The 27127-nt window shown below is 41.1% G+C and overlaps 1 protein-coding gene and 1 long non-coding RNA gene across 4 annotated transcripts in view; one reads left to right on the top strand and one right to left on the bottom strand.

Annotated features, from left to right (window-relative positions):
* Window positions 1–27127, bottom strand: part of LOC146503764 (glucose-6-phosphate exchanger SLC37A1-like) — a 44902-nt gene that overhangs the window by 15180 nt on the left and 2595 nt on the right. The window contains exons 1-14 of one of the 3 annotated variants that reach the window (XM_085130894.1): window positions 27027–27115; window positions 26520–26769; window positions 17772–17853; window positions 16411–16531; window positions 16121–16199; window positions 15461–15596; window positions 14778–14854; window positions 13967–14127; window positions 13667–13719; window positions 13363–13437; window positions 12892–12930; window positions 11893–12015; window positions 11424–11514; window positions 10107–10169 (exon numbers count right to left, since the gene is read on the bottom strand). In XM_085130894.1, coding sequence (XP_084987020.1) covers window positions 10107–10169; window positions 11424–11514; window positions 11893–12015; window positions 12892–12930; window positions 13363–13437; window positions 13667–13719; window positions 13967–14127; window positions 14778–14854; window positions 15461–15596; window positions 16121–16199; window positions 16411–16531; window positions 17772–17853; window positions 26520–26575 — 1156 coding nt within the window. In that variant the 5' untranslated portion in view covers window positions 26576–26769; window positions 27027–27115. Of the gene's footprint in view, window positions 1–10106; window positions 10170–11423; window positions 11515–11892; window positions 12016–12891; window positions 12931–13362; window positions 13438–13666; window positions 13720–13966; window positions 14128–14777; window positions 14855–15460; window positions 15597–16120; window positions 16200–16410; window positions 16532–17771; window positions 17854–26519; window positions 26770–27026; window positions 27116–27127 lie in introns of those variants that run through there. The other 2 variants (XM_085130893.1, XM_085130895.1) reach the window with 2 other exon arrangements.
* Window positions 835–4491, top strand: LOC146503765 (uncharacterized). The gene is made up of 3 exons (XR_014868732.1): window positions 835–961; window positions 4125–4214; window positions 4385–4491. It is a non-coding gene; the product is annotated as an uncharacterized LOC146503765 (long non-coding RNA).

Below are 27127 nucleotides of genomic sequence, written 5' to 3'. Positions count from 1 at the left end.
CAAATAAAAATCCTCTAGTTTTATTGTGGATCCTCTAGTTTTATTGTCTATGCAGCAGATTACTTCTAAATGTAACGGTGTGTTCACACCGAACGCGATGGACGCGAATAGAGCGTCAGGTTTACATGTAAAGTCAATGGAAAAGCGCGATGACACGTGATTGCAGGTCACGCGAAAATTCGGAAGCAGATTTGCGTCGCGAAAACGCCAAAACGCATGAAATGCGTGTCTGGCGCGTTTGACTCGCGAAAAACACCGCGCGTGAGTTTTTGTGTTGCATTTTGTGCATACCTGCGGTTTGCGTCTACCGCTCGAGTTGGAAAAATCTGAGCTCAAGCGTCAAATCGCGCCGCGACAACCAATCAGGAGCCTGGTGACGTGGGCTCTGACCTAGGTCAAAGGGGCAGATCCAGCCAAAGCCCTTGATTCTTCATTCAGTATGGAGGAAAAGCTCATCAGTGCCGTGGCTAATCACCCAGAGCTATATGATGCTAGCTACTACTTCTACCGAGACAGGAATAAAAGGACCTAGCTTGGAGACACATAAGTGAGGAGATCGGGCAACCTGGTAAGTTCATTCCTTCTTCGTTTTAATTTTCAGACTGACCCGATGAACCCGCGCAAAAGCTAGCAAGCCCGCCTACTGTCCCGCTATTTTCCCACTGATGTACAAATACCTTTCCGCTAACAAGATAATGCGTTTATTCAGAGGACATCTGCAGGAGAAAGTGGAAGAGCCTCAGGGACACTTATAATAAGGAGAAGAAGACAGAGAAGGAGAAGAGGAGTGGGTCTGCAGCAGGATCGGGGAGAAGATGGAAGTTCTTCGCGGTCATGGGGTTTCTGGACCCCTTCCTCACCCCGCGGGAGACAAGCGGAAATATGGTGCTGACCGTGGAGAACCTCTCCCCCGAGGACCAGGGACAGCCCGGAGAGGCAGCAGGGGAGTGTCAGTCAGAAGGTATGTTTACAATGAATTAATGTACGCAGTTAATTTATGTGTGTTGTCATACAGGAACATATTTTGTTTATTAATAAACAGTATACAGTAGTCCCGCTGTTCATCCGTCACTGCCTCGCCTTTTCGTAGATTTTTTTAATTGCATCGTACAGCTTTCAACAATGCACATTGCATTCTGCAGCCCAAATGACAAATCTCCTCCGTGTCGTGTCTCCTGCGCTTGCCAAACTTATCATTTTTGGTTTTGATAACCATCACGTCCAATAGAAAAAAACAGCACAAAAACACTCATAACTATGACCCTCATTCGAAAATAGACACCTGCACCGGTGTTCCAGATCTACTGGCGTTTAGATCTACTGGCGTTTAGATCAACTGGCGTTGGTCGAACAGATGTGTGGCAGTCTTGCGTTTCAGGAACTACTACCGACAAACCAGTAAAAAAAACGCCAAATGTGTCATCTGTGACACTTGTGAGGTTATCTCAAACACACTCCGTCAGTCTGGATGCTTTTGAACAACAAAATGTTTAAAAATGTGGCGAGTTTACCTGGTGATATCCTCATGCGCGACGCGATCGTGAAAACAGCAAACAATTAACACCACGCCGGTGTTGTTCACAGGACAGCAAGAGTAAACGATCGGGAGACTCTTGTCGTCGTTATCGTTCCCCTCGCATGTTTTATTTTTCTGGTTTCAGCGTTTTTGCTTCACAACTAAAGCGAGCAGTTTCCTTTGTGCACTAACATGGAGTCGAATCAACCAGCGCCACCTCTGGCCAAGTGCCACAGCCTACAGCCAGATCAACTTATGACACACATCTGCAGCACGTTTGAATTCGTTTCATGCACAATACATTTGTACTTTCATGCAAATACACCTTTGAAAAGAATGAAATGATATCATATATTCCTTATTGGCCTACATTTGTACAAAATTCCAAATTATATACACAAAGTCATAGAAATCACCACCCCTGTTCATCATGATTTTAATATTCTCTTTTTCCATAACAATGAAATACGCCTTGGACAAATATGACACATCAATATTTCATTAGTGTTGTCACATCACATCCTGTAAGCAGAGTCTGTCTGTGTCTTTTCTCTGGAAATGAATATTTCCAGACAATATAGGCAATCCATCAACATGGCTGGGGAGTTGGTAGTTATATACAGTCTGTATAAGTTCGGTTAATCTAATGAACATTTGTAAGGAGATGGCAGTTACTGTGAATTTACAGCAGTTACACAGTGATTAGTAATAAACAGCCAGTGAGAGTGAGTGGATTTAAGAAAGTCAGTGACTCAGGTGTGGCGATTGGTTTGTCATCTGTTTTTGGGACTGGAGGAGACGTAGAAATCTTTTGTTTTAAATCTAAGTTAGGAAGATTCCTGTTTGAAAACAAGCACTTTTTGTGAGAAATGCAAGAAGTACATCTGCAGAAAGCACACAGTTACATTCTGTCCATCATGTGGACAAAACTGAAAATGTTGAACATTGAAAAACTGAGAACGTTGGGCCAGTTCAAAAGAAATGTGTTTGTAAGAGCGAAAAACCAAATTGTTCCTAAAATAGTTATGGAAAGTCTAACTGTTGTATGTCTGTGTTCTACATGTTTATCTCATGGAAAATAAAGTTGCTATTGTTTTATTGCAGTTTTTTGATAATTCTGAGTGGATTTACACAGTACAGATCTAAATGACCCGCAACAAAATCAATGTCAATTGTTTGTTCTTCAACATAATACAAGGGTTAATTTCCATAACTTGCTTATAATCTTCAATTTGTAGCAGATCGACAATCACATAGCAGAAGCAGTCTCCAATGGACGTACCACAGCCTACTACTAGATTAACTTGTGACACATCTGCACCTGCTGCTATGATCACATTGAGTAGAGGCTGAGTGGCTGCACTTATCCCTGGTACATTCAGATCTACCCACAAACATGTTGACAGATGCAATCCCAGCAATGTGGATTGTCAACACTAAAAACAATCAGTAAGCAAAGACAACAGGGATAATTTTTTTCTGTTTATTTAGAATGCACAACATTTGTAGTCGCCTTCTGCACAGGGGAAGTCCACACACACTGTGTGGTACCACTTTCCACAGAAGGTGCATTCAATCTGAAAGATTGGATGAGATTGTTGGGGTCATTGTCTGACTGTTTATTACTAATCACCTGCTGTACATTCACAGTAACTGCCATCTCCTTACAAATGTTTATTAGATTAACCATACTTATACAGACTGTATATAACAACCAACTCTAAAATCTTTGTTCGCAGAGAAAAGACACAGACAGACTACGCTAACGACATGTGATGTTACAACACTAGTGAAATATTAGTGTCATTTCACTCTTTTCAAAGGTTTATTTGCATGACGCACAAACAGACACGATTGAAAGGTACAAATGTGTTGTGCATGAAACGAATTCAAACGTGCTGCAGATGTGTGTCACAGGTTGATCTGGCTGTAGGCTGTGGCACTTGGCCAGAGGTGGCGCTGGTTGACTCGAGTCCATGTTAGTGCACAAAGTAAACTGCTCGCTTTAGTTGTGAAGCAAAAACGCTGAAACCGGAGTAATAAAACATGCGAGAGGAACGATAACGACGACAAGAGTCTCCCGATCGTTTACTCTTGCTGTCCTGTGAACAACACCTGCGTGGTGTTAATTGTTTGCTGTTTTCGCGATCGCGTCGCGCATCACAATATCACCAGGTAAACTCGCCACATTTTTAAACATTTTGTTGTTCAACAGCATCCAGACTGACGGAGTGTGTTTGAGATAACCTCACAAGTGTCACAGGTGACACATTTGGCATTTTTTTGCTGGTTTGTCGGTAGCAGCTCCTGAAACGCAAGACTGCCACACATCTGTTCGACCAACGCCAGTTGATCTAAACGCCAGTAGATCTGGAACACCGGGAGCAAAAAAGGCGCACAAAAGTGGCGCCCCAGACAGAGAAAAAGCGCGGCATAATACTTTTACGTTTTAAAATCGACAAAAGTTTGCACTTTGAGAATCAACTTGTGAGAACTGGGACTACTGCTCATGTGCTGCAATAAATGAGAGACCACTGTATATAAAAGTATATAATATTCTCTATGACTATTGTCTTCAACCTGTTAACATTTATTATTGTCTTGATAGAGTCAAGTAATCATGCAGCAGAGTCCTCCCCTGTCTCTTCTCCTGGCTCCCCAGTCCCTGGTCCCTCAGCTCCTGCTGCTGCACCCACAGGTATGAACATCAAGCACTGATAGCTTTTTACTTGCTTGAATTCCCTTGTGATCACCTTTACTAAATATCTACAACCAATCTGTTTATATCATGTTTTTTTCAATTTTGAAAATGAAAATCTAGTAGCAGCCTTCTCATTACTTTGTGTTGTTTTGTGCTGTGTTTTACAGGCCCACAGAGGGGGACGGGTCCCAGGACGGTCCATCGGCGGTGGAGCTGGCCATCCTGGAGTCCCTAAAGAGGCCACGCCCATCTCCAACAGAACATTTCCTCCTCGGCCTTGTTCCTGTTCTGGAGAGCATGCCGCCTCAGACACGAGAATTCATGAAATTTCAAATTTATAAATTAGCTTTTGAAAACAGCATAGCTGTGTTAAATTTGGAAACATTGGACCGTAATGATCAGTAGTTTTCTGATGAGGCAGCAGCTCTCCGGGGCAGAAACAATGTTCTTATTTTTCTCCTCCTTCTCCCTGAGGCTCTTCCACTCCAAGCTGGGTCCTTTTTATTCCTGTCTCTCTGTAAATAGTTAAATTTCATATATTTATGTTTAATGTTTTTGTTACTGAATTTATATATTTTTTCAAATAAACATTTACAATGACAAATGTCTCTGTTCTACTACACAGCAAATATTGGCACCCGACTTGACACAAGTAGAATTTATTTCATATTATACTAATGACAAAACATACTAATACAGTGGGATGCAAAAGTTTGGGCAACATTGTGAAAAGTAATTATTTTCCTGTACAAATCATTGGTTGTCACAATAAAAATTGTCAGTTAAATATATCATATAGGAGACACAGTGATATTTGAGAAGTGAAATGCAGTTCACTGGATTTACAGAAAGTGTGCAATAACTGTTTAAACTAAATCAAGCAGGTGCATAAATTGGCAACACAAAAAAAGAGAAATGAAATAAATATTTAGTGTATATCAATGTGTGTGTCTCCTATATGATATATGTAAGTGACATTTTTCATTGTAACAGCGATTCATACAGGAAAATAATGACTATTAATAAGGTTGCCTAAACTTTTGCACCACACTGTATATAGGAACATAGTGAAGACAAGTTACTTAAGAGAGTAAAAAGAGGTTAGTTTATTAAGTTATTTTGGAGTAGAAAAAAGCTCCATTTATTAAGAAAAATTTAAAAAGACAGGAACACTCTTTAGAGGTTTGTGGGTGGAGCCGTTAAAAGAGCCGTTGTGGGGAAGTCACTTGGACTTCAAACAGGCTACTCCTTTGGTTGCCAAGACACAGCTCCCTCCGCCGAGAAGTGAGCCATGAATTTCTCCCTCACCAGGACAGCCTCCCTGGAGGAGTTGTTTGCTGGCAAGGAACCTGGACAAAATTGTTTAAAATGAGTATTATGTGTACTGCAGTTACAAAATACATTATTGAAATTACAAAATTACAAATTAGAAAACATAAATCTTACATAAAACATTTAGTAATTATAAGGATAATTACATGATATATATTAGATATATTCTAAAACAGTCTGTGGGGATTATATACAAATATTCAACTATCCCAGAATTAAACCAGGTCTAAATAAAAAGGAGTGAGTATCACAGTGGTCCTAATGCTACAGTTTGCTATCAGTAAACACCGAGAGCATTCACTGTTAGCATAGCACATCCATGTTAGCAGTGTATAAATGGATGGTTTAGCATATATTAGCACAGGTATCAATAAAGGACTACTGTATTAAATACTTTTACTAACCTCAGGCAGATGGACAGGTGCTCTGCAGGTGGGATTGAGCGCCTGTAATTGGTGTCTAGGTGGGCGATTCTGGGACCGACGTGGGAAAGCAGGTCCTCAAACTGGCCGAGTGAAAGACGGTGATATCGCTGGAATCGGCCGTCATCCAGGCGCAGCTCCTGGAGCAAATGGTGAAACTCACCAAACTGCTCACGCCTCTGGAGGACCTGATGGACCCAGGTACGCGAGGACATCTTTTACGCCGCTGCTCTGCTCTCCACAGTACATAGAGAAGGGAGACTCTCTCTTCAAGCACTAGCTCGACAGCTGCCATCTTGCAAAGATACCGTCTGGCACAACTTCCTCCCACATTCCTCCCACATTTCCGATATTTTGACGCGCGATGGATTTTTCTTGGACACGCGTTGAGGCGTGAATGTGCACGCGTCAAATTAGGGGCGTTTGGGGCGTTTTTGTTCGCGTCCATTGCGTTCGGTGTGAACACACCGTAAACGTTGGTGATAAGGCTGCGCGTGTAATCTTGGACACCCGACCGGCTGCCCGTACGCCGTGTAGTCCCCACGGCGCGGGCGCGCAGCGCGCTCAGGCCGCTACTCGACGTGGCCGCATAACAGAGAAGCGCCATCCGGGGGGAAGCGTAAGGAACTTTTTTGACACATTTCACTGCGTGTTGTACACTACATGTTGTAGATGTCTTTCTGAAAGCGCTGTAACTAAGTTTAAGAATATAATCCAGCCACTGTTATCATCGTCAATGCCCTGTACCAACATAGAGCAGAGCAGCTATCTGAACGCTACCCCAACAGAGGTCGATTATCTTGTTAATAATTTCACCTCCTCACTACGTACGACTCTGGATACTGTAGCTCCAGTGAAAACTAAGGTCTCTAATCAGAAGTACCTGACCCCGTGGTAAAATTCTCAAACACGTACCCTAAAGCAGATGACTCGTAATCTGGAGAGGAAATGGCGTGTCACAAATTTAGAGGATCATCATTTAGCCTGGAGAAATAGTTTGTTGCTTTATAAGAAAGCCCTCCGCAAAGCCAGAACAGCTTACTACTCATCACTGATTGAAGAAAATAAGAACAACCCCAGGTTTCTCTTCAGCACTGTAGCCAGGCTGACAAAAGTCAGAGCTCTTTTGAGCCAACCATCCCTTTAACGTTAACTAGTAATGACTTCATGAACTTCTTCACAAATAAAATTTTTATCATTAGAGAAAAAAATTACCAATAATCATCCCACAGATGTAATATTATCTACAGCTACTCTTAGTACCATTGATGTTAAGTTAGACTCTTTTTCTCCAATCGATCTTTCTGAGTTAACTTCAATAATTACTTCCTCCAAACCATCAACGTGTCTTTTAGACCCCATTCCTACAAAACTGCTCAAAGAAGTCCTGCCATTGATTAATTCTTCGATCTTATATATGATTAACCTATCTCTAATAATCGGCTATGTACCACAGGCCTTAAAGGTGGCTGCAGTTAAACCTTTACTCAAAAAGCCATCTCTAGACCCAGCAGTCTTAGCTAATTATAGGCCAATCTCCAACCTTCCTTTCATATCAAAAATCCTTGAAAGAGTAGTTGTCAAACAGCTAACAGATCATCTGCAGAGGAATGGTTTATTTGAAGAGTTTCAGTCAAGTTTCAGAGTTCATCACAGCACAGAAACAGCTTTAGTGAAGGTTACAAATGATCTTCTTATGGCCTCTGACAGTGGACTCATCTCTGTGCTTGTCCTTCTTGACCTTAGTGCAGCATTCGATACTGTTGACCATAATATCCTATTAGAGCGATTAGAACATGCTGTAGGTATTACAGGTATTGCACTGCAGTGGTTTGTATCATATCTATCTAATAGACTCCAATTTGTGCATGTAAATGGAGAGTCCTCTTCACACACTGAGGTTAATTATGGAGTTCCACAGGGTTCAGTGCTAGGACCAATTCTGTTTACATTATACATGCTTCCCCTAGGCAGCATCATTAGAAGACATAGCATACATTTTCACTGCTATGCAGATGACACCCGGCTCTATCTGTCCATGAAGCCAGATAACACACACCAATTAGTTAAACTGCAGGAATGTCTTAAAGACATAAAGACTTGGATGGCCACTAACTTTCTGCTTCTTAACTCAGATAAAACTGAGGTCATTGTACTCGGCGCTGAAAAGCTTAGAAATATGGTATCTAACCAGATTCTTACTCTGGATGGCATTATCTTGGCCTCCAGTAACACTGTGAGGAACCTTGGAGTCATTTTTGACCAGGATATGTCCTTCAACGCACATATTAAACAAATATGTAAGACTGCGTTCTTCCATTTGCGCAACATCTCTGAAATTAGAAATATCCTGTCTCAGAGTGACGCTGAAAAACTAGTTCATGCATTTATTACTTCCAGGCTGGACTACTGCAATTCATTATTATCAGGATGTCCAAAAAACTCACTGAAAAGCCTTCAGTTAATCCAAAATGCTGCAGCAAGAATACTGACAGGGACTAGAAAGAGAGAGCATATTTCTCCTGTTTTGGCTTCCCTTCATTGGCTTCCTGTTAAATACAGAATTGAATTCAAAATCCTGCTCCTCACATACAAGGTCTTAAATAATCAGGCCCCATCTTATCTTAATGACCTTGTAGTACCATATTACCCTATTAGAGCACTTCGCTCCCGCTCTGCAGGCCTACTTGTTGTTCCTAGAGTATTTAAAAGTAGAATGGGAGGGAGAGCCTTCAGTTTTCAGGCCCCTCTTCTGTGGAACCAGCTTCCAGTTTGGATTCGGGAGACAGACACTATCTCTACTTTTAAGATTAGGCTTAAAACTTTTCTTTTTGCTAAAGCATATAGTTAGGGCTGGACCAGGTGACCCTGAATCCTCCCTTAGTTATGCTGCAATAGATGTAGGCTGCCGGGGGATTCCCATGATGCATTGAGTTTTTCCTTTCCAGTCACCTTTCTCGCTCTCTATGTATTAACAGACCTCTCTGTGTTGAATCATATCTGTTATTAACCTCTGTCTCTCTTCCACAGCATGTCTTTTATCCTGTCTTCCTTCTCTCACCCCAACCGGTCGCAGCAGATGGCCGCCCCTCCCTGAGCCTGGTTCTGCCGGAGGTTTCTTCCTGTTAAAAGGGAGTTTTTCCTTCCCACTGTCGCCAAAGTGCTTGCTCATAGGGGGTCATATGATTGTCGGGTTTTTCTCTGTATCTATGAAGCGCCTTGAGGCGACTTTTGTTGTGATTTGGCGCTATATAAATAAAATTGAATTGAATTGAACATGTTGAACTATGCATTTGACAAAAAAAGAATCTTGAATCTTACTATTCACATGTGCTATGTCCTGCCAAATTAGACGGCACAGGTTTAGGCTGCGCGAAGAAGTGTCTTTGTTTCGCAAGAAGCAAAAAGAGTGAAAAATTTGTATCGTTACATTTAGTTTGAGGGCTACGACAAAAAAAAAAAAATATTTGTTTTCATGTGGTGTCAGACGTGTCGCGCTGGGGACACTGACACCAAGACCCAAACCCCATCTCCTGGCAGCGGGCAATGGTGCTGCTCGTGGCGGGCAAAGGTGCTGCTGGTGGGCCGCTGGAGCTGTTCACAACGCCCCCTGGACACACAACTTTCTCTGATTCCCAATAACATAAATGTTCATGTTCATCCTTCTAAAATAAATGTTTTTCTGATGTGATCTTGTATTGTTATTTAGACAATTTCTATTTTATTTTAGAACAAAACAAGGTAATAAGCATTTGGTGTATGCAAAAAAATGATAAACCTGATATGGCACTATATGACATTTAGTGTGCTCCTGCACAAAAAATAATAATGGATCAAAATGAATGTTGGTGCCAATGTTTGGACTAAAGGCCTAATTATAATAACAATCAAATATTACTTCAAATGTATTTTATGAAAAATATTTAAGTTTTTATTTTTTTTCTGTTAAAAAGCAGGGCGCTCATGTACCCAAACTGGTATTTAAAGGGTTAAAACAATGAAAATATAATTAAAAACAAACACAGTCTCTAACTTTGGGACATCAATTTTGTCCCCAAGCATTGCTAAACAGTGAGGCTGAAGGTCCACTGGGACAGACGAGCATTAAACACAGACACACACAAACAGCACATACCCACAATTCCTCCCACATCAAACAGTGTGGACAGATCTCCAGCCTTTTTGGCATCCAGGTGAGCTGAAACACACAAACACAGAGTCTATTATGTCAGTTCTCCTTCTTCAGCAGTCTGCTGACAGTCTGACACATGAGTGGACTGCTCACTGTAGAATATCCTGAGGACAAAACATCTGCTCCGTGATCTGTGAGAAGCCTGTCCAACTCTGCCACACTCTGTATCAGCCTCTTTCAGTTTAACATACTGGTTTTATATCTACATAACCCAGTTACTACATTACAAACAGACAATAGAAAAGTCTTTAACTGTGTTATATTACATGCTGACAATGTTTCTGTGGATTAATTACAAATGAAACCAGAAGGTCACAGTAACTCATGAAGCTCAAGGTCTACCACAGTTTACATGTTTAAGGACTGAAAGAACGTTTTGTTGTCACTGCTGGCTGTACTGCACAAACAATGAGAAGTCAAGGGGGCTTGCATTCATATTCAGAACAACTTAATCTTGTTTCACTGACCAACACTCTGGGACAGGTCTTAACAGCTGTGGACGGCTTTAATGCCTTGCCCATTCATAAGCTCATTGGTCGTTGAGTAACAAAAACAAGTTTCATGCAGCACCCAAAGAAACCAAAATGAATCCATCTTCACACAGTCCTATAGATTTCTCTTTTTCCAGTGTGAACTGGCCTTTGTTGACCAAACCAGGCTCATAAAAACTGTTCAGTTTATGTAAGGACCTGGCTGACTGTCTGCTCTCACACCTACAGGACATTATCAGTATTACCTATTGTTTTTAACAACACATCTAGTATGTATTAAATTGCAGCACAGTAGCCAAACTTTGAACTTATGGTTTCACCATCCTTAATGACTAGAGCTCCTTCACCCTTACTTATTAAATGATGCCTTATCTACGCCCTCACAATGTTCTTGTAACTTATACATTGTGTAAGTAGTGGTTTTTTTTATATTGTTGTTTTTAAACTTGTCACTTTCTTGCACCTATGTGGTCTTGTTAGCTAATTTCACTGCACAATGACAATAAAAGAAGTTCAAATGTTTCTATTGACTGATGTCATGTTTTTTGACAGGATAAATACTGCTGTAAACACTACTCCAGTCTCTCAGTTGGCCAATATTTTTGCAGATTTTCTTTTGCCAATTTATCCATAATTCAGTGTCCTGCTTCAGATAGCCAACGTATAAATTTAGACATATTGGACGTCTGTCAATGTAATCTGTTTTTTTAATCCACAGTCAAAATCTATGCATGAAGTCGTGCCTGAGGGGTTTCTATGTGCTCCTCACCTGCTTTGGTGATGTACAGCGGCAGCCAGAAGAGGAAAGTATAGCTGACCAGCTTAGCAAACAGCAGACACAGAGAGAACTCCACCACTCCCTGCAGACAAACAAACGCACACAGTAATCAGACTTACTTCATAAGTTACGTTAGATCTGCCTCAGCTTGCAACTCAGATAACTGCAAGCTAATCACTCCAAAAGCTGTCCAAATATAAGCCTTTCAGTGTTGTTTCTTTCTCACTTTGAGAGAAAAGATCTAAAAACCAGAGCAACTAAACAAGATGATTCTTCTGAATTGATTTTCTATCTTAAAGCACTTACACAACAATCTTACACATCCTGCTCTTACTTAGAGCATCACTCTTAAAACAACATCAAAAGACTTTTGCCTGATAGCAGACTTGGTCAGACTTTGTTGCAGTGAAAGCATCAGAGTGACGCAGGTGATGGACACAGGTTTGCATGTGTGACTTACGGGTATCCGTAGCACTCCCATGAAGCTGATGGCAGACGGCTCCGACTCACTCTTCACCACCACAACCGGCTGCATGGGGATGCGCTCGCTCTCTCTAGGCAACAGGAGCTCTGTGTCGTAGCTCTGAGGGAGAGAGCAGAGCAAAGATCTGTACCCATACCCAGACCACCGGACAGCTGAAGAACAAAGGGGACCCCGAGGGGTCAGCACTGACAGTACTTAGACTGGACTTTTGTTTCATAAATAAAATTACAAAAACAAATAAATAAATGGAAAAGAGTGAACTTAGTCAACCTGCAATTTAAGACCAATTATTGAAAGATTCTCCTTTCTAATTAAATAACCAAGGAATATTTCTCCCCTTCAGATGGTACAGACCAACACACGTTGTGTGTATGTGAAGTATAACTGTACGATTATGTCAGCAGTTTGGTGTAGATGAGCACGGTTTGCCAGCAGTGCATTCATGTAAAGGACCTGAGGATAAAACTCCCACTGATAAGTTTTGAAAGAACAGGAGCTGGAAAACCTCGCCCAACTACCTTCCAAACAAGGAGAAAAAAAGGAGAAAAATAGAAACCCTGCGGCTGAATCCGAATGTCCTGATTTTTCTCTTATTTGCAAACTTGCTTTCTAAAACTAAGTCTGTGCAGACACACTGTGCTCTGCAGGGTAGGACTCGCTTTGATGACACTGTACAGATGTGGATAAGTACTATATTTAAATTCAAACATCTCCTTACATTAATACTAAAAAAAAATCATGGTCATCAGTCAGAGCTCCTTGTTGCAGTCAGAGTGTGCTTGACTGCAACCCCCCATCACCTTTAATGCTGACCCTTTCTGCCTCCTTAGTAGAGTGGTTAAAACACAAGTTCACCCTAAGCATTCTTCAGCGCTCCAGTCATTCCTCATGTCCAGACATTTGGATTCAGCCTAGCAGTGATTTCACCCAGCATCCAAAGCTCTGACCACCAGCAGAGATCTCTGAAGAACTGACCTTCCTGTTTTGAATACTATCCTTGTAATAATAGCAGACCTGAATGGATTACAATGACATAATAGAACATGTTTCTGTGGTGCTGCATGACAATCGGTCTTATTAGATGCACAAATTCATTTCTTGCTTCCAAAATGTGGCCTGTACAGTTTATTGTTCAACAGTCTGAAATGTGCCACTTAGAAACTTTTAAAGTTTTATTTGAACATAAACAGAAGGCTGATTTTGTTCTAGAGTAAAGCAAAAAGATTACAAGCTTATAATCTTGTAATCTTCTAGTCTGATCGATGATAGATGTTTGGAAATACAGTACATGCAGTCCACACACACAACATACTTGGTGATTAGTTCAGTGGTGCGTGCGTAGGATTGGTTATCCATCATGACCATGTGATGTGTGATGGAATAAGGCGTGGCCTTACAGTAAGTACAGTAAATAATCTCAGTTTTAAGTTAAACTGTGAGACACACCTGATTTTTGTTGTCCTTGTACTGTAGATACACCTCTGTGTGTCCGTTCACTCCATTCCAACTCTTGCTTGGGACCTAATCAAAGAGAGACATTCACAGCTAAACAGGGCTGCTGATTGATAATTCAAATGCAAATAAAAATAAAATACTTTTTCCTTCATTTCCACATTTAATTATAAATGACTGAGAATGAGTGAAAATGAAAATGAATGAGTTAATATTACACTGAAATATTATTCATGCTTAATGAACCAAACTAGTCTTCAATATAAGAAATTAAAACAAACAAAAATTGTGTACTTACAGTCTTGCCTAGAGATGAATTTTGTGTATAGATGGTTTTTAGGTCATTAGGATCTGAAGAATGAAAACAGTACCATCAGGTTAATACAACATAATCCATTTACAGCTATAAAGTCCATTCTTCAAAGAGCCAACGTACTGAAAAGACAATCACAGGAAGCAGACTGCCTCAGCTAACTGAATCTAAATGCATTCATTTCATTTGATAGCAAGCATTCTTTGAGCAATGAATGTGTGTGCTTAGAAAAACAAGAAACTCCTTATAACACTCATCAGAAAAACATGATGAAGCTGTACTTACGCTCAATGAGAAAGAGAAAGCAAACCACGCCCATGATGATGAGCCCTGGTACGATGAAGGACATGCCCCAGTTGGAGGAGACCCAGTAGCCGGCAATCAGAGAGCCCAAGATGTTTCCCACTGAAGTGTGAGAGTTCCACAGTCCCATGATGAGTCCACGCCTGACCCAGAAACAGAGACCTTCGGTTCATACAGTGCTGACGCTGACAGAGATACAGTCTGCTCCACAAGTATTTGGGCAGTTGTTTGGGTTTTTTTGATGCATGCTGAACTTTCCAGGTAAGGAAATCCTAGGATATTTGGAAAGAGTTTTACCCTCCGTATGCCCCCACAGTTGAAGCAGTTAAGACATGACTAAAGTAAGGACATGTATTCAAAGATCAATTGCTATTTAACTCCTGTGGACAGATATTTCTGCTCTTTTCAGCTGTGCAGACGAGAAGAAATGAGCTTTCGCTGAAGGGTGGCTGGCTTCTCCCTTAGAGACAGGGTGAAGAGCGCAGCAGTTCAAGGGGCTCAGAGTAGAGCTGCTCTCCTCCACATGAAAAGTTGATGTAGTTTGGGCATCTGACTGGGATGCCTGCTGAGTTAGGGGTTCCAGGCATGTCATACTGGGAAGAGGCCTCAGGGTATACCCAGGACATGCTGGAGAGATTATATCTCTTCACTGACATGCTAATTTGAGTTCCCCTGGCTAAGTGGAAGAAAATAGATGGATGGATCTTGTTCGGTCATAAAGTCCAACTTTTTATTTCTTTTGTTCTGCTAACAGCCAGTGTGCATTATACAGCCAGGAATTCTTAGACATTACCTTCCCTTTCCAAACCAGTTGCCGATACAGGTCACCACACTAGGCCAACCAGTGGTCTGAACCAAGCCATTGGCCAACTGCAAAATGACAAGAAGGTGAATCACTGTACAGAACAGTTTGTTGTTATGCATTCCTTACAGGGTCACATGTGCACTTCCTCTGTATAAACATACACAATGGCAAGTTTATTGCTACATAAACTTGTCATTGTGCATTTTTGTGTGCATATCCACTTACACTCCTATGTGTACTGGAGAGTCCTTGTATAAGTAGGAGTCGTAGTAATGTCTCTGAGCCAAGTCAGTGTCATGTGAGGTTGTACCTCACCGTCCAGCAGCTCAGTGCTGCTGACAGTGAGGTCCATATCTGGGATGAGATCCCCAGGATATCACCCACTGCTTCATTAGGAGCAGGCCTTGATGTGGACTAGCCTGCCATGTTATTTTTACACTTTTTTCACTTTCATTGTTTCTTTAAATTTATCCCTCTGTAGGTTTATAATTGTCATTTTCATCAAACGAAGTCTTTTAATTCCTATTCATACCCAGTCTATATCAGTACAGACATATCTGATGTTCTTTTTCTTTACTATTGAGCTCTGATGTGTGTTAACGTGTTACTTTAATTTTTTGAGCGGTGTAAATGAACATATCATCCTATAAAATGATCATCCTGCACCTCACCTGGACAAATATATAGAAGCTCAGGTTGTGGATGTTGTAGATGTAGCCAAGCCCAAATAGACAAGTGAACACACCGCTGGCCAGCATGCCCACTGTGAGGTACAGACGAATGGGCAGGCGCTCCCCGATAATGCCGCTAGATGGATGCACAGTGATGACGTCATATTAACCATCACACATTTCAGCACATAAAGTAGTTTAAATATTTGAGAGTTACTGAGAAAAAAAAGTTCTGTTGTGGTTTTTGGGGTTGGATAAAGAGGATAAATACACCGAATCAACAATTATCATTTTATTCTGGCAACTTGCTAAATTAGTGGTCATAACATACTCACTCACTCCAGCGGTATATGTCAAGGGGCTGCGGAAGGACAGACTGGGAATTGTTAGATCGATGGAAAAATGGAAAACATGCTGGACTTCAGTGAAACCACAGCACATATAATGATGGAGGAATATGTAGGAATTATTGACACAAACAGACCAGAGAATTTTTAATAATCCGACTAATAACGGTGGGTGGCAGATGGTTAGTATTGCTGCCTCATAGCAAGAAGGTGCCTTATTCAAATCCACTGGCCAGCTGCGGCCTTCCCTCTTCATCACCAGTTCACATTTACTGTGTAAAATCATTTCCTCCTCCACACCTTGCCATCTTACCTCAAGTACATTCCAATTGCGTAAGCACACAGAAAGGAGTAGTCCATGGCTCCCAGCAGCTGTTTGTAATTGCTTTTATCTGTAAATATGGGGAACAGGTGTTTAATTCAGGACAGCACATCAGGTTTTGTTTATCTGCGAGGTTTTTACTAATTGCTCGACACATTCATCTATGTTTTGCATGCATGAGTATTAAGAAACCTGCTGCTGATGATGCTGTGGCCTTTAGTGTAAACTTCTAACATTATAAACATTCGAAAAAGATGAAAAAATCTCAAGATAACACAGACCAAAAGGTTTCCAGCCGCAGTCGACATCTGTGTGGAGAGATAGCAGGGAGGGCTGCTGGCTGCTGCTGGATGCAATGATGGCTGCTTCACTGACAGCTGAGCAGTTCTTATGAAGCTCACTCTGTAAGCACAAAACCATTAAGCCACACAGAAAACACAGGAAGAAGAAACAGGGGTCTTTACTGTGATTAGGTAACTGTTTAAGAGGTGAGAATTTCAAAAACAAAAATGTTAATGAATATCTCAAATCAAGCATCTAACAGTTTCAAGATTCAAAATAAAAAAAGTAGCAGCTGAGAGTTTTTCAGTTTATCTAGACTCAGTCTGCCAGTTAAAGGTCTCCAGTTTTCTGAGGTTCTTGGACACACGGAGCCACACACTGCTCTTCTGAGGTGTGTTTAGCATCACTTTCCTGATGTGGAAACCATCCTGCTCACTTCTCTGGCAGCTTGATTGTTTAATTGAATATAGTCTTCCCTGTTCCACTGGCATAGTCTTTCCTGCCCTTCACTAAAAAATCTGAAAGATCTTTCTTCTCACGAAGCCTTTTCTCCCTGACTCCATGATGGTCACAGTAGAGAAAGAAATATTTATGCGTTACCATAGCGACCAGAGCGCATTAAGGGGCAGAGAGGAGGATGTTACTCTCAATGTTGTTGGTGCATTTCAGGAGGACGCTGCTAATAAAGTTATTACACAGTGAATTCACGCTTATTATTATATTTACAGAATACCACCGTTTGTGTCTCGGTCGTATCATTTTATTTTGTTGTATTTATCTGCAACACCTTAAAGGCCGGTCCGTGAATATATTGTCTGACATTAAACCAGTCGGTGGTGCCAAGAAGGTTGGGGACCGCTGCTGTAGAGCACACCACTCAGCGTCTACTCCGTCTTTGTCCCACCTCCGTTGATTTTCTGCATTGAGTTCTTTCACAAATTTGTCCCGGGTCCAGACTGCATCCATTCCAGTTCAGTGTTCTTTCTTACTGGGATTACAAATCAAGCTCCTTTGCTACCTCTTTTAGCTTTCTCCTGTTCTATTCTTTGGGGGAGATTTGGACAGAGCCCAAGGCTGCGGGTGTTTATTAGGACAATGTACACCAGCTGGTCGTAACCAGCGATGGCTGTAAACAAGCTGTGATGGAGCACAGACTGGAATGATGAGTTTATTTTGGCCGTGTGTATATGTATACGTAGGTCTTGACATATAAATAATTGCTACAAACATCTGAGATTTGCTATTTCTTCAAAGTGTTCTTTTAATTTTTTGGAGCAGTGTACAAACATCGCACAACAGTGCAGCACCTATTAGTACAATCATTGATGCCATGTACTGTTTCTGGAATACCATATCTTACCTTGACAATACTAATTGGTTTCCTGGACAGGTGGAAACTGGTGTAGAGCAAGAAGGTTAGGATGAAGGTGAGAGCTCTGTACCTGAAGGGAGAGAACACAGGAAGGCAGCTCTGAGAAATGAGGGAGCTCATAACATGGAGACCACAGGTTTGAGATGTCCATAATTATGAGTCATCTGCACTACCCCAGATACAGTGGGTTACAAAAAAGATGTAACTGACACCAAACTCACAATTTTGAATTCCCCCAGAGAAATTATACTTAACAAAAGGATGGTGGGGCTGTGTTCATGTAGCACAGCCCCCCGCTGTGAGAGTAACAGTGTCACAGTGCTTTATTTTTTGCTTAAATGCTTTCTAGCTGTTACCAACAAACTCACACCTTGATGGGGCAATGTGAAGTTCAGTATCTGGCCTATGTGGTCTGGAGGAGCAGAGTATCAAACCTTTCTTCAGACTGTTGGGGATGAGGGTGGAGAGGTGCAGGTAACTTGGCAAGTGCCATTTCTCTTCTTTGTTTAATAATAGACTGTTTGAAGAACAGGGGTACAGTGCACTTAGAGATGGACAGGCTGAAAAACACCATGTATACAGTAGCTGGCTGGTTGGAGTGAATTAAAAAAAAAAAAAGACTTAATAAGTGAGCACAATTACAATACAATAAAGAACACGTAATTGTTATAACTTATTATTATTATTATTATATTAGCTGTTGGATGATATTTGTCAACTTGTGTTAAGTAATCATGGAAACAGTAAATCAGTCATCACTGTGTGCAGTGTGCTTACATTTGTGGTGGAGGAGAGTGAAAGTGCTACTCTAATGGTTATACATGAATCTATTCGGTCACCCAGTCTGCTGACTGGTGACTGTCATTGGTGGCAGTAACAGTATCAGTCATCTAGCATTAGCCTATGGAGTCGACCGCCCAGCCCAAGTTTAAACATTGTTGCAATTGTTGTATTTTTAGATGTTATTTTACAAAGAAAGTCCACATCTCAAACTGTAAAATGCACAAAGGTTCACTGCAGACATTTTGTGGCCCTACAAGGAAATGTTGCAAACTGATTTGATGCCCCACACCTAGCTGACCAACGCTACAACATATGTAAATAAACAGGCAAAAGTATCGTGAAATATTTTGGCAGATTAAAAATCTCTTTTCCAAGAGAGACCTGGCATCAACTGATTAAATGTATCATGTGTTACAATAAGCAGGAGGAACCAACAAATTCTATTACATCCTGTAACAGAATCCTGATATCCTGTACCTGGATTGTGTACTTTACTGTTTGCGTTACCTCAGTCATATTCACTCTCATCTTTGCTCACACATGTCTGACTTGAGTGTAAGGTCATTTCTAAGCAGAGGCTGGCACAAGACAGAAAGTCAAATGCAGTCAAATGAGACGTGAGAGAAGGTGTGGCTGTGCCCAAAATTCACATTTCATTTGACCCGCAGTACAGACTATGGTTGGCTTTACCAGGCTGTGCAGCAGAAACTCAAAATGGGCCGAGAAAAAAAATAAGATACACTCTTATAGTTAGCATGTGGTTAGTATGTTGCAGCGGTGCATCCTGGGTACAGCAGGATGACCAAATCCATCATCTGACAAAACAGCTTGAAACCTGACAGATACAAAGTGCTCACAAACCACCAGGTGTGTTAGTAGGGCTGCCACGATTAGTCGACTAGTCACGATTAAATCGACTATCAAAATCGTCAACGACTGATTTAATAGTCGACGCGTCGTTTGAAGCTTTGTAAGATCCCAAAAGACGCAGGAATAAGTAGCAGGATTTAAGAGTGTAATAACGGACTGAAACAGAAGATGGCAGCACTGCATGTACAAGGATGCCAGCTGCCGTTAAACTCCGAAGAAGAAGAAGTAGCTCTGTCCCAGAATTCATAGCGCAGCCCAGCTCAGTTTCCAACAATGGCAGCAGGTTTAATATTACTCTTATTATTCTTTCTGGGTCACAAAATAAACGTTTAACATATTTTCAGGCGAGAATGTAGCTGTGTAAACCTCAAATATCTGCTCAGTTTATCAAGACACCACATATTTTCAAAAGCGCTCAGACGTTTTCGAAGACGTCTGTTACCCACTAGCTCGATAGCTAGCCGGGGGCAAGGCTTACTAGAGCTGTGAGAACACCGGACTCCCTGCAAATCGTTTTCAAACCCACCGCCGTCTTTCATTACTCAGGTTAAACATGATATATAAGTTACTTAGATAACTTAAATATGTTATTGTTTGGCTTTTTTTCAGTATTTTATTTGTTCCTGAGTAAATCGGTTTGGCTGAGATCAAAGTTATAGTTTTTGCACAGCTGAATAAAAGTCAAGCAGACAACTGATTATCAGAAGTGTGAGATGCTCAAGAATTTACTCCGGTGCCCTGTTATATTTTAGATAGCAAGGAGTTTATTAAACTCCACCGAAACAATCTGCAAATTTCATTAAAATTTAATAAACTATCATCTTGTCTTTATTTTTAGTTAGCACATACCTTAAACACTTAAATCTGTAAGCTAATAATAGTTATATAAGAGCAGATGCATGCTGGTGCAATAAGCTGTACGTCCAATGGATGCATGATCTGATTAGTCGACTAATCATCATCATCATCATCATCATCAACTTTATTTATAAAGCACTTTGAAACAACCACAGCTGACACAAAGTGCTGTACATTGGAACTGTAAAATAAAATTACATAAGATATAAGTAAAAACCAAATAAAAGAAGAGTGAACTCATTAAATAACTACTTCAATTAAAAGAGAAACTAAGTCTCGCTGAGGTTAAAAGCCAAGGAATAAAAGTGGGTTTTAAGACGTGATTTAAAAGTGGACAGTGAAGGGGCCTCTCTAACGTGCATGGGCAAATTATTCCATAATTTTGGAGCCACAATAGAGAAGGCCCTGTCCCCTCTGAGCTTCCTCCTGGATCTCAGTACCTCCAGGAGCAGCTGGTCAGCTGACCTGAGAGACCGACAGGGTATGTGGGGATGAAGAAGCTCAGAGAGGTAAGGCGGGGCAAGACTGTGAAGGCATTTAAAAACAAACATAAGAAGTTTAAAATTAACTCTAAAAGACACAGGCAGCCAGTGCAGAGAGGCTAGCACGGGGGTTATATGCTCTCTTTTTCGAGTTCCTGTTAGGAGTTGTGCAGCCGCATTTTGAACCAGCTGCAGACGTGAGAGCAATGACTGACTGACCCCCACATAAAGTGAGTTACAGTATCTAGGCGGGAAGAAATAAAAGCATGGATCACGGTTTCAAGATGCTGCCTCGAAAGAAAAGATTTTACTCTTGCCAGTCGCCTTAAATGATAAAAACTGGACTTCACCACTGATCTGATTTGTTTGTCCAATTTAAAATCACTGTCCAACTTAAAACCAAGGTCAGTAACAACAGGTTTAAAATAGACTTCCAGGGATCCTAAAACAACAGAGGAGGACTCACAGGGACCACTGGGTCCAAACACCAACACTTCTGTTTTCTTTTCATTAAAATTTAAAAAGTTTAGAGCCAACCAAGCTTTAATTTCATCTAGACATGTCAAGAGAGGTTTTATGGAGATGCCATCCTTGTGTTTTAGTGGCAAATAAATTTGGCAGTCATCGGCATAACAATGAAATGAGATCCCAGGCCTTCTAAGGATAGAACCCAGAGGCAATAGATACAGTGAAAAGAGCAGTGGCCCTAAAATTGAGCCCTGTGGGACGCCGCATGACAGAGGAGCAGAAGACGATTCGTAACCGAGAAGGCTGACAGAGAAAGTTCTATTTGACAAATAAGACCTAAACCAATTAAGTGCAGTGCCACCAATACCCACTACATCATGTAATCGAGAAATTAGAATATTGTGGTCTACGGTGTCAAAGGCAGCAGTTAGGTCAAGCAAGACAAGAACAACATGGTTACCAGAATCACATGCCAGAAGGAGGTCATTAAAAACGCTTAATAATGCAGATTCTGTGCTGTGAAGGGTTTTAAAACCTGATTGAAAAACCTCAAAAGATGCCATTATCATCTATAAAATCTTTCAGTTGACTAAAAACAATTTTCTCTAAAACCTTGGAGACTAAAGGCAGCTTGGAAATAGGCCTATAGTTCGCTAAAACTGTGTGATCAAGGCCAGGTTTCTTAAGCAGTGGCTGCACTACTGCATGTTTGAAATTTGCAGGAACCATACCAGAAGACAGACTGCTATTAATAATTTCAAGGACATACTGTCGTATACTAGGAAAAATTTCTTTAAAGAATTGTGGAGGGACAGGATCCCATGGGGAACCTGTGGGCTTAATATGGCGAACCACAGCCTCTAAAGTGGAGAGCGTCACAAGCTCAAACTGAGTGAAAACAGCAGCGCAAGGGACAGAGACAGAGGGGTCAGAGTCAGGAGCTGTGATAAGAGCCCTGATGGTGACAACCTTTTCAATAAAAAAGTTCAGAAAATCATTGCAAATCTCAGGAGAAACTTCCAAACAGACATTCAATGGAGTATTAAGAACAGTGTCAATGGTCCTAAATAACACACGTGGGTTATGACAGTTGGAAGAAATAATATTTGCAAAATATTCCCTTTTTGCCTCTTTAACAGTGTTCTGGTAGCGATGCCAGCAGTCTTTGAGAATTTGAAATGATACATGCAGTTTATCCTTTTTCCATCTCCGTTCTGCTCGACGACATTCCCTCTTAACAGCACGACTGCTCTCATTAAACCAAGGCTCAAGTTTAGCCTTAGGCTGCCTGGTTTTTAAAGGAGCCACAGAGTCCATGATTGTTTGACAGCAAGAATAAAACCAGGAATTTAGCTCTTCTGTATCAGAGGAAACAAAGTCAGAAGGGCCGCCGAGCTGATTAAAAGCAGCAGAAAACTGCGCGGCAGTGGCGGGGTTAATAACCCGACAGCACCGAGTAGCAGCGCCAGATTTAACTGCGGTATGTGTCAAACCAACGTTGAATAACACAGGCATATGATCTGAGAGTGCACAGTCACAAATCTCCAAGGTGGTGACAGGCAGACCACATGACAGAACAAGGTCCAGTGTGTGTCCGTGCTCATGTGTAGGGCCAGGCACGGACTTTACCAGGCTAAAAGAGTCAATAAGGCTTAAAAAGTCCTTTACCAGTGGCTTATCAGGACAACATACATGTATATTAAAATCTCCAACAATAAGAACACTTTCATAGTTGGGCATAATCCCAGCTAAAAAAAAATCAGAAAAGTCGTTTATGAAGTTCTTATTGTATTTCGGGGGGCGATAGATGACAGCGCAGAAAATCGGGTTTGTACGACTCACCTCAAACGAGGTAAGTTCAAAGCTGGAGAACGAAGGCTTTAGAAAACACTGCTTACATTTAAAATCCTTTTCGTAAACAGTCACTGTGCCTCCACCTCTGCCTGACGTCCGTGGCGAGTTAAAATAGCAACAATCCACAGGTAAGAGTTCAGATAGAGCACTGGACTCACCAACACTCAGCCACGTCTCAGTCACACACAAAAAAATCCAGATCACGGGAACTGAAGAAGTCCCGAAGAATAAAAGTTTTGTTTAAAAGTGATCTGACGTTCACCAGGCCAATCCTAGCGGGAGCTGGAGTTGGCGCTCGGGGTTCAGGAGGTCCAGAAACCCGCCGCAGCGATCTCAGGTTCCGATAATGTTGACAGCGGAGGTTTAGCCTGGGAGGGCATGGGCAGCGAGGCCGTGGAGCATCATCATCAAAGCCGACCACAGGCACCAAACAGGCATCAACAGGATCCAGAAAACGCCGAGACGCAAACGGCCTTGGCAAGAATCCATGCACTGGTCGGAAAACAGCAGAATAATTCTTTAGGTAAACCTTTAGCTTCACCAGGCGACCGCTTCATTTACCCCGCCGACGATAACGCTTTCGCCGGGAAGGTAGCGTGGGAACCCGGTATAGGTAACCCGGGGTTTCCGATGCAAATGGGGGCAGGGGTTGCTGCCCACCAGCTCCAAAGGACACAATTGCTGTGTCCCAATTCAGGGTCTGCACGCTTGAAGTACGCATTTTAAGTGCGATTACGTCACCGCCACACGACGACGGCTGTCCCAATTCGAAGTGTACTTCAAACGCATACTCCAAATGCGCCGTCGATTTCCCCAAATATCAAGCGTGGTCCGGTGCACGCTTCGTGGTCCCATATATCCCACAATTCATAGCGCGGTGGTGGGTGTGGATAATTTTGCCGCAAAATACGGCAGAAGGGAGCGGCTGAAGAGTGAACTGTCAAAAGTAAGTACTGAACATGACGTCACTTATTTATGTGCGAATGTTTAATAACGAAGAACATTAAAACATTGCTGTTGGCCACATGTTGGCAAAGTTGTGTGACATTAGTGATGTTTGTACTTTCAGCGTTAACTTGGTTTTAAAGCATGCATATACATACATATATATACATATATACACACATATATATACATACATATATACACACACACACACGTGTATACATACATATATACACACACACACACACACACGTATACACACACACACACATATACACATACACATATACACACACACACACACACACACACACACACATAATAATCTGACAATAATATAATATTGGCCATATTATATTTACATTACCACAGTGAGATGATTTTAGTCTCATGAACAACATTAGCTAATTGTTATTTACTAACTAATCTTAAATGACTGTTCTGTACAGAAATGAAGCCCAACAATCATGTTTTACAGTCCCGTGGCCTCAGCCTCAGATACTCAACTAATCAAAGTGATGTCATGACAAAACATTTTTTCTCATTTGTGCTACATTTAAATGAGATGACTTCTATGTTTAAACCTGATGCATTCTTGAACTAACACAGTGGGCAACAATTTGTCTTTTTTTTCCTTCAAATAATAAAAGCTAGATATATCCAGTGCACAGCAGTCTGAATTACAAGTAGCTCAAGTGAATAACAACCACTTCCACCAACAGTTTCAACCTTTTAGATGAGCAGCTGCTCTGATGATTAATGACCCCTACATTTAATGCATGGAATGTCACATCATTGCCCCTTTCTGTATCACCAGTGTTACCCTAAATTGGTAATTTATAATAGGTGGCCGGGACCAACGCACTAGCTGTTCACAGAGGAGTGCACAATTATTCTAAATTATATAAACACACAAGTAAAAAAACAAAATCCCACTATAACTTTTCAAAGGCTTAGTGAAGACAGTGTAACTAATGAAAGCTTTACAAACCCAAACACAGGGTCAAATGTCTTAAACGTGTACCTTATTACTGCATTTGTCATGCAGTAGAAAGAAAACTTTGGATGTTTCAGAAACATTAAATAAGATATGTTTCCTATAAAGTCTGTGTCCTCCTGCTTTTGCTGAAAAATTATTAAACACGTTTGTTAATAAATCAATTGTTAAATCAAAGTCAGGATAACAAAAAAATGGGTTTGTTCCTGTTCATTCCAATGTAACTACTTAGATGATATTTCTGGATGCAGGCCAAAGATGAGCCCAAACAACTTAAAGCCTACTTTAAAAAAAACCCTGATCTCTTACAAAAAAGAAAAAGGAAAGAAAGAGATCAAAGTTACTGCTGTTCTGCTTATTCAGCATTATGGAAAGAATTTTTACAAATCTTTTCAACAAAAATATTATAAATAAATCAATCACAACCAAAAATAACAAACATTCCAACATATTTTCAGAAACCTGAAAGTCGAGTCTACACAAAGCATCAGGTATGTGAAACTAGGTGTAAGCACAGGTAAAACTACCTGCCGGGAATTTTTGCTGACGCAGCTCCAACAATGACACTTGACTGGCTGCAGCCTCAACGGCCAACTACTACGTCAAAGAGGCAGAAACTAACTGCTCGACCTTGCACAGTAAACTTTACAGGGTGATCAGAAAGATCGGCTTCAACGTATGCAGCAAGTAAAATAAATATTGAATATGTCACCAAATTTCTTAGTAAATATATCTCTAAAGGTGCTATTGACATTAAATTATCACCAAATGTTGGTAACAACCCATCCAATCCACACATGCAAAGAAATCCAACCATAGAAGTCCATAAATTATGTGTAATAATGTAATAATCACGCTTAGTGAAATGTATTTAATACTTCATACAAAAGCCTTTGTTGGTGATGACAGCTTCAACACACTTCCTGTGTGAGGAAACTGTCTCATGCGTTGCTATTAGTTTAATTTTAGTCTCATCTGACCACACTATGTTCTCTCAGTAGTTCACAACATGCTTTTTCCTCAGCAGTGCAGTCACGTATGTGAGCTTGCATACAGGCGACGGCAAATGTGACATTACTTATTGTTTTCTTTGAAACAATCATACCTGCTGGTTCTAGATCTTTCTGGAGCTCTCCATTGGTTTTTTCCAGTATGAGATGTTTCTTGTGTGACACCTTGGTAATGAGAGCTCACCAGTTGGGACTGAACCAGTTGATATTAATTTGCACTAAGTGAGAGGTTAGTTTTGTAATTACTGATAGATTTCAGCTGGTAAAATTTTTCCAGGTCTTTTTGCACCTTTCTTTCTTTATGTGTTTCTGTACCATTTCCCTGTTCAACTTCTCATTATTACATATAATTTATGGCCATCTATGGTTTGATTTCTTTACATCTGTGGACTGGGTGGGTTGTTACCAACATCTGGTCAGAATTTAATGTCAATAGCACCTTTAGACAGCCGGTCCAATTTAAACTCACCATTGGTCCCTGTCAAAGGACACCAGCAGGCGGACCCCTGGAGGAACAGGAGCCATGTTTGAACACAGGTATGGAGAATCCCACTAACAGGCAGCTAATGAGGGCTCAGCATTCAAATCTCTTCGCGCTGAAGGAAATCATGAAGTACATGCAGACATGGCCCTGCTGTCTCTGTTCATATCCATCTTCAAAAGAAACTACAGTCAGCTGATCCACAAAGCCATGGAGCTGGTTGGAAGATGTCAGCAGTCTGAAAGGATGAATAGAACAATGAAGAAGAGATAATGCTAATAAATAATAATAATAATAATAATAATAATAATAATAATAATAATAACTAGAAAGCAAAAATTTCAGAAGAAATTTTAAGTGTGCCTATGCCGCTGATAATCAATGTAGTTTGCCATTCATACGGCTACAGAGAGCAAAACTCAGCAGAGCAGCCATTCTCCACCATGAACTATGGTAAAAACAAACACCGGTCGCGCCTCACAGATGACAGCTTACAGTTTTGTGTAAAGATGAGGTGACTTCGTACAACCCCGATTTGCAGACGCTGTGCACAGAGGTTCATGAGCAGAAGTCACATTGTACCACGGCAGACCCAA

This window comes from Neolamprologus multifasciatus, chromosome 14 (genome assembly GCF_963576455.1).
Source record: "Neolamprologus multifasciatus chromosome 14, fNeoMul1.2, whole genome shotgun sequence".
NCBI classification, from domain to species: domain Eukaryota; kingdom Metazoa; phylum Chordata; class Actinopteri; order Cichliformes; family Cichlidae; genus Neolamprologus; species Neolamprologus multifasciatus.
This window is presented reverse-complemented; position numbering and strand designations above follow the sequence as displayed.